At 39.8% G+C, this 12,353-nt stretch overlaps 1 protein-coding gene across 1 annotated transcript in view; it reads left to right on the top strand.

Annotated features, from left to right (window-relative positions):
• The first annotated feature begins 4,943 nt into the window (after window positions 1–4,943).
• LOC121002549 (nucleotide-binding oligomerization domain-containing protein 1-like) overlaps window positions 4,944–12,353 on the top strand; it is a 104,157-nt gene continuing 96,747 nt past the window's right edge. The window contains exon 1 of the mRNA XM_040433992.1: window positions 4,944–5,117. Coding sequence (XP_040289926.1) covers window positions 4,944–5,117 — 174 coding nt within the window. The remainder of the gene's footprint in view (window positions 5,118–12,353) is intronic.

Below are 12,353 nucleotides of genomic sequence, written 5' to 3' on the forward strand. Positions count from 1 at the left end.
GATCATTTTGGGAATGATATTTTATTTTTTGGGGATGTTACAAGGCTTATAAGTTTAGAAGCAAATCTTAATTTTTTTTAGAAATTTTCAAAAACCCACTTTTCAATGACCAGTTCAGGTCTGAAGTCACTTTGTGAAGCTTACATAATAGAAACCACCCAAAAATGACCCCATTCTAGAAACTACACCCCTCAAGGTATTCAAAACTGATTTTACAAACTTTGTTAACCCTTTAGGTGTTCCACAAGAATTAATGGAAAATAGAGATACAATTTCAAAATTTCACTTTTTTGGCAGATTTTCCATTTTAATAATTTTTTTCCAGTTACAAAGCAAGGGTTAACAGCCAAACAAAACTCAATATTTATGGCTCTGATTCTGTAGTTTACAGAAACACCCCATATTTGGTCGTAAACCGCTGTACGGCACACAGCAGGGCGCAGAAGGAAAGGAATGCCATACGGTTTTTGGAAGGCAGATTTTGCTGGACTGGTTTTTTGATACCATGTCCCATTTGAAGCCCCCCTGATGCACCCCTAGAGTAGAAACTCCATAAAAGTGACCCCATCTAAAAAACGAAACCCCTCAAGGTATTCAAAATTGATTTTACAAACTTTGTTAACCCTTTATGTGTTCCACAAGAGTTATTGGCAAATGGAGATACTTCTTTTATACTCATATCTTATTGTTCTCCCAGAAGATAAACTGCCACCAGAAGTGTCTGGCAGCTGCTTTCTTCTCTCTCCACATACTGTACATGTTTGGCTGAGCCAATACCTAACCGCACAGACCAATACATCAGGTTAGGTACACTAGTCTGTGCTGAATAGAATTTTTGTAACAAAATTTCTAACTGTTCAGTTTTTTTTATGTGCAGTTGTCTTGGCTAAAATATATGCTGCCGGTGATGCTGGAAAATATCCTTATTGTACACTTATTAATTGTAGACATTTTGCAACAGGTTTTATGGCATTCACAGTCCCTGTGTCAGGCTGTCTGATGTTTTATGTAGAATGATTGTTCCCCTCCTACATTTTTTGGGTGTTACTCGACCTTCAAGCTGTACTTTTTCCAATTGTGTTTTTTTTGTTAAATTTTACCCCACAAGGAATTTTTTCCCATTTTCCAATACAAGACATCGTAAATTAAATGGTGCCATTAAAAATGCATCTTGTTCTGCAAAAAATAAGCCCTCATATGGCTATGTGAATGGAAAAATAAAAAGGTTATTGCTATTGGAGTGAGGGGTGAAAAAAATGCAAAATGAAAATAGGTTCAGTCCTTAAGGGGTTTAGGACTGGGCCAATTTTTATTTTTGCACTTTCGTTTCCTCCTTTCTATAGTCTATACCTTTTTACATTTTCTGTTTACATATGAGGGCTTATTTTCTGTGGGACAAGTTGTATTTTTCAATGGCACCATTTACCATAGCATGTATCGGAAAGTCTTTGCAGGGTGAAATTGGAAAAAAACCCCATAATTTTTGTGTTTTCTTTTTACAGCGTTCACTATGTGCAAAAAATGAGACGACAACCTTATTCTGTGGGTCAGTACAATTATGAGGATACCAAATTTATGTAGTTTTTATTATGTTTTACTACTAAAAAATAAAAATCTTGAAAAAAATATATCTGACACCCATAGCTTTTTATATTTCTGTCTACATAGCAGTGTGGGGGGCTAATTTTTTGCGGGCAATCTGTAGTTTTAAATTTTTGGGGGGTCAGAGTGAAAAAAATAGCAAATAGCCATTTAGATTTTTTATTTCCATTACGCTGTTCACAGTGAATGATAAATATTTTAATATTTTAATAGTTCAGACATTTTTGGACCAATTATGTTTATTTTTTTATTGTTCATGTAAAATTGGGAAATGAGGTGATTTAAATCTTAGTTTTTTTATATTGTTTTTAGAGTTTTAAAAACATTTTACTGTAATTTAAAGTCCCCTTAGGGGACCTGAATATGTAATTCTCGAATCGCTTGTACCTGCAATCGTATTCTATGGCTGAACAAACAGTTTACTATGGCAGGCCTGGGATCCTTTACAAGGCTCCAGGCTACCATATCAACTTTTCCGGGTTTCAGTCATAAGAAAGAGGAAGCCTCCTCTCTCTGTCTAACCACTGACATGCTGCAGTCAAAATTGACCATGGCATCTGAGGGGTTAAAAGGCTTGTCTGACTTCAGCAAGTGGCATTTTTCATATGGACAAAGTTAATACGCCATATCAGCATGGCTTCGTGAGGGATCGGTCATGTCAAACTAATTTAATCAGTTTCTATGAGGAGGTAAGTACTAGACTTGACAGCGGCAAATCAATGGATGTCGTGTATCTGGACTTCTCCAAAGCATTTGACACTGTACCTCATAAAAGGTTAGTATATAAAATGAGAATGCTCGGACTCGGAGAAAACGTCTGTAAGTGGGTAAGTAACTGGCTCAATGATAGAAAACAGAGGGTGGTTATTAGCGGTACATACTCAGATTGGGTCACTGTCACTAGTGGAGTACCTCAGGGGTCAGTATTGGGCCCTATTCTCTTCAATATATTTATTAATGATCTTGTAGAAGGCTTGCATAGTAAAATATCAATTTTCGCAGATGACACTAAACTGTGTAAAGTAATTAACACTGAAGAGGACAGTATACTACTACAGAGGGATCTGGATAGATTGGAGGCTTGGGCAGATAAGTGGCAGATGAGGTTTAACACTGAGAAATGTAAAGTTATGCACATGGGAAGGAATAATGCAAGTCACCCGTACATACTAAATGGTAAAACACTCGGTAACACTGACATGGAAAAGGATCTAGGAATTTTAATAAACAGCAAACTAAGCTGCGGCTGCCAAGGCCAATAAGATAATGGGTTGCATCAAAAGGGGCATAGATGCCCGTGATGAGAACATATTCCTACTACTTTACAAATCACTGGTCAGACCACACATGGAGTACTGTGTACAGTTCTGGGCTCCTGTAAACAAGGCAGACATAGCAGAGCTGGAGAGGGTCCAGAGGAGGGCAACTAAAGTAATAACTGGAATGGGGCAACTACAGTACCCTGAAAGATTATCAAAATTAGGGTTATTCACGTTAGAAAAAAGACGACTGAGGGGAGATCTAATTACTATGTATAAATATATCAGGGGGCAGTACAGAGATCTATCCCATCATCTATTTATCCCCAGGACTGTGACTGTGACGAGGGGACATCCTCTGCGTTTGGAGGAAAGAAGGTTTGTACACAAACATAGAAAAGGGTTCTTTACGGTAAGAGCAGTGAGACTATGGAACTCTCTGCCTGAGGAGGTGGTGATGGTGAGTACAATAAAGGAATTCAAGAGGGGCCTGGATGTATTTCTGGAGTGTAATAATATTACAGGCTATAGCTACTAGAGAGGGGTCGTTGATCCAGGGAGTTATTCTGATTGCCTGATTGGAGTCGGGAAGGAATTTTTTATTCCCCTAAAGTGAGGAAAATTGGCTTCTACCTCACAGGGTTTTTTTTGCCTTCCTCTGGATCAACTTGTAGGATGACAGGCCGAACTGGATGGACAAATGTCTTTTTTCGGCCTTATGTACTATGTTACTATGTTACTATGTTAATACAAGGCAATTACTAATGTATGGTGATTGTCCATATTGTCTCCTTTGCTGGCTTGATTAATTTTTCCATCACATTATACACACTTCATATTCAGGGGTTACGACCACCCTGCAATACAGAGATGATGGCTGCGCTGCACACTATAGCCGGCCTATGTGCACTCCTGTGGTCCAGGCAACCAGAGAGGCCGGCACTTTTTCCTATGTTACAGACATGTAACATACAGCTTCTCCATACAGATACGAATAAGGGAGAGATACAAGTCACAGAGGTATAGTTCACACCCACAACTATCATCGGGAGGTAGACACAAAACAGAGGCAGACATGCCACACCAATACATGGCCCTAGATCCAGCAATATACGGCAACCAGCCCACGCAGAAACAATGGTGCACAGTAAACAGATGTAACAAAAAGCTCCTGTAGGTATCATGTGTAGGTCCATATAGTCTATATAGTGTAGCTTAAACAGATGTAGAAAATGATAAATGAGACGGCCTGCCGGCCTGTCCCCTTCCCCGCCATGCCCACTTTTTTACACCTGGCCTGAGTGAGGAGAAGGTCTAACAGTTTTGCCGCAATCTGCACCTGAAATATGCCTAATATAGGCGTATTTCAGGTTCATAAATGACTGATTATTGAATAACAACCTAAAATTGCCTGTACATCGTATGCGATCCAGCATCATGCCCAGCCAGCTCCAGTGGATATTTTCGAAGGCCTTTTGAGCATTAATCTCTACCAGTGCTGGCTAGACATAGCGCCAGGGGTTGCAGTCAGATTTTATTCTTTTACACTGTTTTAAATCAAATTGGAAATTCTTTTTTAAGGGATATCACAACAGAAGATAATTATGGCCAGTCGGCAGACTCTATGGAGAATGACGCAACCGAGAAAGTATCTTCAGCTTTTTCCAGATCTCACATACAAGTGTTAGGGAACTACAGATTCAGTGCAACAACAAAGAACACAGGACCTTTGTTCTCCAGTTTGGTGGTCCCAGTGGTCTTCCCACACCAATCAGACACTAATGTATTTCGTTGGGTTACCCCTAGAATGTATATGTACACAGTCATTATAACCTTCTCGTCAGTGTATTTTGTATTGCTAATTTTCTTTATTTCCTAATGGTTGGTGACCCACCAGCACAATCCCCATAGAATGGACATAAACATTTTTTCGTAAAATCCCATTATTTTACATGCTGTCTTTTTCTTATTGGTACATTTTCTGATTCATACTTTTTTATTATAGTTAATGGCTGAAAGTTTCTCAAGAAGTCTTCAGTGAAGTTCCAACAGATATATATGAATATATAACAATTCAGAACAATGGCACTGCAGCAGCCCAACCAATCTTATGATGAGATAATTAGAAGAAGTCAAGAAACATTGGTCAAGCTGATAACAAACACCCAGTGCTTACTTGAGAATTTAGTCAACCATGAATTTTTTTCCCATGAAGACTCAGAAAATGTAATGCAGTTTCCTACAACGCAAGAAAAGGCAAGTACTCCCATTCATGTAAAAATATAGTTATTTAGAGACAAGATCAGCACCATTAATTTTTAATCACCTTTTGTATATTCCCCAAATGAAGAATTTAGAAATTGCTTTAGATTTCTGTCACTGGATATCTAGTATAACCCTTACTATATAGTCCATTGAGTTCAGTCAAAATAAATGTAAAGATAACAGAAAAAACTACTGAGGAGGAGTGGCCTCTGCTGTTCAGCTGCGGCTTCAATCCCGGCTCCTCTCCACTTTCTCTTCTCAGGAGCAACACACTGTAAACGGCCAGTCAACCAGTGGCTGCAGTAGTGACCTGCATCAGCCAGTGAGTGTCTGTGGTGGCAGTCCAAGCCATTCCCGGCGTGTCGATCCCCAGAAGAGTAAGTGGAGAGAAGCAGGGCCCATTCCACCGTCTGTTATTTTAATGCTCTCCGACACCATTTTTTTTTATTTCAAATTACAGCACCAGAATACCCCTTTTAAGGAAGAATATATTTTGTACATTTACTGATTTTGCAAAAAATATATATTTAACGGAATAAAATGTAAAAACAGGAGACCTTGTACAATACTCACCTCACTAATTCTTGCTCTTTTCTGTCTGTGGAGTTTCACATTCATCCAGGTCATGATATATCAGTAGTAATAAGTCAGAGCAACTGTTGCATTTCTTTTTCCTTGAAGACGTTTCGCTAGTCATCTGACTGGCTGTCTCCATTCGAATTCTAACTGAGAAAGCCAGAAAAGCCATCTTCAAGGAAAATAAGAATACAAGAAGTCCGATTGCTCTGACTTATTACTACGACTTGACCTTTCCTGTTTGACCAGACTATGAAAACCCCTTCACTTCATATTCTGACATAATGCTGCGTTGTCCATGGTGACATTATAATGGCAGGCAGTGATTGTCCTCTCTGTTCTTGTAGCGTGTCATAACTACCGGTATATACTTGCAACAAGAAGGAGGGTTATAGACAAAAAAATCCTTTGACATTGGAAGCAGTATTTCAGCATGGATTGCATTGTCTGTCTGTTTCTGATGGATAAAAACCGTAATAGACTAGAAATTTGAGGTAGTGTATTGTAAGCTGCTTTTCTTTAAAGGCGTTTTGTCACTTCAGCAAGTGGCATTTATCATGCAGAGAAAGTTATTACAAACCAATGACTAATGTATTGTGATTGTCCATATTGCTTCCTTTGCTGGCTGGATTCATTATACACTGCTCGTTTCCATGATTATGAATAGAGATGGCCTTGCGTTTCACCCGGCGGTCGTTTTGCGGCAAACTTTGCTAGTTAGCGGTTCGCCAAACAGGCGAACAGACGGCGATGTCTGCCGGCACCGTATTCATCTACATTGTGCAGAACTTTGAGCCATTAAATTATCAAGGCTGACCCGTTCACACATGTTGAGACATCGTATTATAAATTATTTTCAAACGGTCGATGTGACCAATAATTGTCTCTTGGTTACATGTGCTATTTTTTAGACTTGTGTAAAACGTAACATTTATTTCCTTTAATAAAATATTTCTACCAATTACTAAAGTTTAAAATTATCAGCTGTGTCTGTGAGTTTGTTTTTTCGTTGTTATAACTTGTGCTTACACTGTTTGTACCACAGTGTAAACCAGCTAGGAGGCTATCATGTGTTTCCTGCTTCGCAGGCTCCCTTACTAAATGCGATCACTGTCGTTATAAAATATGCTTGCTCTGCTAATGTCACAGTGCACTCTGGCTAGGAGACTGTGATAGGTTTCCTGCTTCGCAGGCCTCCCTATTACATGCAATCACTGTGGTAGTCCCGTCTCACAATCACACGCTGTCTAAAAAAACACTCTTTACAATCTGCCCCCCGACATGTTTCGTCAAACACTTGGCGTCCTCAGGGGGTTCGGGCAGTCTGCTCGTGAGGGGGGCGGGACCCAGGCTTATAAAACCTCCCTCTGATGGCGTCATCATTTCATTAGCTACTGAGTATCAATGTTGTTACTATGTTCACCTTTATAGCCTATCAGGGATGACTTTATGGGGTGTTGTAGCGTCTAGTCACTCCCATTCTATTGCTGGTCCAATTGTTACTGTTGTTCTATTGCGCATGTGCTAGAACTTAGACACAATTTGCCTTGTCCATCTTCCACTGCGCATGTCATTGGACTTATATATTAGGCTTGCTATAATTGTCCATTGCGCCTGCGTTCAATCTTAGTGAATTTCCAAGTGGATTTCTATTGCGCATGCGCTAGAACTTTAACACATTTTCATTTGTCCATTTTTTACTGCGGATGTCGTTGGACTTGTATATTAAATTGCTATATCTGTCCATTGCGCCTGCGTTTGGTCTTAGTGAATTTCTAGGTGGATTTTCATTGCGCATGCGCCAAAACTTAGCCATAATTTCCTTTGTCTATCTAATACTGCGCATATCATTGGACTTGTATATTTTACTTGCCATGTCTATCCATTGCGCCTGCGTTTGGTCTTAATGGATTTCCAAGTAGATTACTATTGCGCATGCGCTAGAACCTAGACTCAGTTTTCCTTGTCCGCTTCCACTGCGCATGTCATTGGACTTGTATATTTCGCTTACTCTAGTTTCTTTTGCGCCTGCATTAAGTCTTAGTGGATTTTCACATGGATTTCTATTGTGCGTGCGCTCGAACTTAGACGAGATTTTCTTTCTCTATTGTTTCTGGATCCAACCAAACTTTTAAGTGTATGCAATGCTATTATTTGTAATATCTGAATTATTTGATCTATTTGACCCATTTGCCAATTAGGACATGATATAGTATTGATTTCTCACCATGTACTGTGCTGTTTTCGATATACGCTGAATAAAATCAGCCTGAATTGCTCATATCTTTGAATAATATTTTTAATTCAGAAAGAAAGAAATATCGCAATAAATAAAGAAAAATCTTAAAAAATCGCAAATTAAACGCATGAAAGAAGAATCACAGTAAAGATAGACATTGTAGAAGCCTAACCTTGAACAGGTTCCGCTATCTACTACTGACATTGTGGATTATAATATTCGATTCAGAAAGCATATAAAAGAAGAAAAATTACAACAAAAAAATCGCAAGTAAACCGCAATGAATGTTTATAAAAAAATCGCAAATATCCGATTCTAAATCTCGGATCCGGTTTCCATTTATTGATCACCGAAGTCTCGTGATTGTGTTCCCGCGAGCTTTCGACAACACAGATCTTGATAAGACTTACCCGAGGAGTGAGACGCCAGACGCCGGAATTTTCCTGCACCGCTCGCCCCTCGTCAAATTAGCGGAGACACCACGGACAACCCCTGAAGGAAGGAGGTAAGCGGCTGAATAGCCGACATCGTCATCTATCACAACTTGATTAAGTCGCACATGACTATTTATGATAGTTATAATACTATCACTCTTCGGACTATATTAGAACTCATCCGAAAGTAATATCAATACCTCCACTATCTGCGATCATTTTGTGACACAATATCAATCCCTCAGGCTTCACAAATGAAACAAAGAGTATTACATGCGCATATATGGTAAAGAGACCCATATTATAATACGGACTCTTATGGTGGCGCATTGGAGTTGCCCCCTTTGTGAACATTTCGATTATTTGTTTTTATATCGATTTTATATTGGATATATTGCTATATTTTGTTTTATATTTTATATGTAATAAATGTCTGATTTGTGTTAGCTTAAGCCTGATGTTAGAGTGCTCGCCCAACACATACCTACTTTAGTCATTTCTCTTTTCGGAGAGGCAGGGTGTCCTCTCATTTGGGTTGGCAGCACCGTACCATAGGTAATAGGGAGTGAGCCACCACCACAACAGAATATCACTTATATACTACTATCAGATGAAGAGCTAAAAGAAATTTCCCCTGACCCAGCTATCACATATAGAAGGGGTCAAAATATAAAAGAAAAACTGGTACACAGCCACACGTAACAAAAAACAAAGTATAGATACATGGTTAACCACAAAAGGATCATATCCCTGTGGTGACTGCATCTTTTGTGAAAAAATTACACCAAAGAAAGAATTTGTAAACCCAGTGGACAACAAAAAATACTTAATAAAAGAAAATATTGACTGTAAATCCACAGGAGTTATCTATGCCATCCAGTGTGGATGCCCCAAGTTATATATAGGAAAAACCGTACAAGAACTTAGAAGACGTATATCAAAACATCTAAGTACCATCAAAACTGACTCTGACACTCCCCTCTCCAGACATGTGCAAACAAAACATAATGGCAATATTCAGACCCTAAAAGTGTGGGGGATTCAAAAAATTAAGTTGGGCCCCAGAATGGGCAATTTGGATAGAAGATTACAACAGGAAGAAGCGAGATGGATTTACCGTCTTAGAAGTTTGGCCCCACATGGACTGAATGAGGGGTTCACATATGCACCATTCCTCTAACAGATTAATGAGATCCCTAGAATAATATGAAATATAAACAAATAAATACATAAAAGAACAAAGCATTCTATCTATGTAATAATATAACAGCAAAACAATAGGGCAGGAAATCAGTCTTAAAAACAAGAAAAACTAGAACAAGAAAAAGAGATATAAAAATAGCCAAGGGGATAAGATAGTTCACATCTCAAGACTTATCTAGCTCTGAAAACCAGTCCACCGACATGCGCGATATTAGTGGATAAGAAAATCCATCTAGAAGTTCTAAGCCAGCATCTTGAGATCAAAATTTACCTGGTCTCAAACTATAAGTCTTCCAGCATGCGCAATGGGGACAACCTGTAAGTTGAATGATAAAAGTCCCGACGCATGCGCAAGGATAAGACCGTTTTCCTAGGAGGAGAAAAGATCAAAACACAGGCGCAATAGATAGACAGAATAAGATATACAAGTCCAATGACATGCGCTGTATAAGATAGAGAAAGAAAATCTCTTATAAGTTCGAGCGCATGCGCAATAGAAATCCATCTGAAAATACACTAAGACTTAACGCAGGCGCAAAAGATAACTAGAGCAAGTGAAATATACAAGTCCAATGACATGCGCAGTGGAAGCGGACAAGGAAAACTGAGTCTAAGTTCTAGCGCATGCGCAATAGTAATCTACTTGGAAATCCATTAAGACCAAACGCAGGCGCAATGGATAGACATGGCAAGTAAAATATACAAGTCCAATGACATGCGCAGTATAAGATAGACAAAGGAAATTATGTCTAAGTTTTGGCGCATGTTCAATGGAAATCCACCTAGAAATTTACTAAGACCAAACGCAGGAGCAATGGACAGATATAGCAATTTAATATGCAAGTCCAACGACATGCGCAGTACAAAATGGACAAATGAAAATGTGTTTAAGTTCTAGCGCATGCGCAATAGAAATCCACTTGGAAATTCACTAAGATTGAACGCAGGCGCAATGGACAATTATAGCAAGTCTAATATATAAGTCCAATGACATGCGCAGTGGAAGATGGACAAGGCAAATTGTGCCTAAGTTCTAGCGCATGCGCAATAGAACAACAGTAACGATTAGACCAGCAATAAAATGGGAGTGACTAGACGCTACAACACCCCATAAAGTCATCCCTGATAGGCTATAAAGGTGAACATAGTAACAAAATTGATACTCAGTAGCTAATGAAATGATGACGCCATCAGAGGGAGGTTTTATAAGCCTGGGTCTCGCCCCCCTCACGAGCAGACTGCCCGAACCCCCTGAGGACGGCAAGTGTTTGGCGAAACATGTCGGGGGGCAGATTATGAAGAGTGTTTTTTTAGACAGCGTGTGATTGTGAGACGGGGCTACCACAGTGATTGCATGTAATAGGGAGGCCTGCGAAGCAGGAAACCTATCACAGTCTCCTAGCCAGAGTGCACTGTGACATTAGCAGAGCAAGCATATTTTATAACGACAGTGATCGCATTTAGTAAGGGAGCCTGCGAAGCAGGAAACACATGATAGCCTCCTAGCTGGTTTACACTGTGGTACAAACAGTGTAAGCACAAGTTATAACAACGAAAAAACAAACTCACAGACACAGCTGATAATTTGAAACTTTAGTAATTGGTAGAAATATTTTATTAACGGAAATAAATGTTACGTTTTACACAATACTAAAAAATAGCACATGTAACCAAGAGACAATTATTGGTCACATCGACCATTTGAAAATAATTTATAGAACTTTGAGCCATGACACATCCATCAGGTGGGACAGGACAGCCAATTGAGATGTTTCAGCACATGGACACACCCTCTACCCTATAAATAAACCCAATCTGGCTACATTCAGTCTTTTGCCAGTTGTAGGGATTTGCTCTGGTAGGCAGGGTAAGCAGACACAATACAGATGCAAAACCACGGTTGAAAAGCAAAAGTTCAGTGTTTATTCACACAAAAAGGCAGAAAATAAAAGTAATACTTTGCAGGGTCCTGGTGTTAATTCACACAGCAAGAGTCCACAGAACAAAACATGTCACCTGGCAGTTCACAGCAGGCTTTAGTGCGCCTGACTCCCAGCAGGCGGCTCTCATGCAGCTCTCAGCCTTGCAGTACGGCAGAACTCCTCAGCTCCCAAACACAGAGCTTCCACAGCTCCACTATCACCTGGAGGATCATTCCACCCCCAGCTGAGCTGCTGGCTGGGTTTTTAAATCCCAGCCCAAAACCTGGCCTGGAACTTGGGGAACAGCCACCCACCCTGCTCTTTGGCTGCTCCCAATAAGAACCGGCCCGGATCGGCTTTACAGCCACACTAAGTAAAAACAGTGTCAGCGAGTACTAGCTGCCGCTGACACACAAAATTACCAGTTCCTATCTCACTGAGGCCAGGAACCTCGGTGACACATACCTTCCGTCAATGACGGACCCTTGCGCCTTCCTACACAGTGTAGGGAGAGGTTGCTGTGTGGAGCAGGGACAGACTGTTAGGGACACAAAAAGCTAGTTAATAGGGCCACAAAAGCCCTTTTAAGGACTGTTATAGGTGTGCTATCGATAGGTGTGACATACTGAGGGGTGTGATATACTTATAATATACTTTCTAACATAGAAAGTATATTATACTGCATTTGCATTGTGCAGCAGTTGTGTGCGGTTCTGCTGAGATACCGCAGCTATACAGAGTGTAAAACGGTTATTGAACAAACAATTGCAACTGGTGTGATATAACATTTTCCCCCCAAAAAAACTGATTAAGGCCGGGGTGTGATATACCTAGAATATACTTTCCATATAGT

Source organism: Bufo bufo, chromosome 5 (assembly GCF_905171765.1).
Source record: "Bufo bufo chromosome 5, aBufBuf1.1, whole genome shotgun sequence".
NCBI lineage: Eukaryota > Metazoa > Chordata > Amphibia > Anura > Bufonidae > Bufo > Bufo bufo.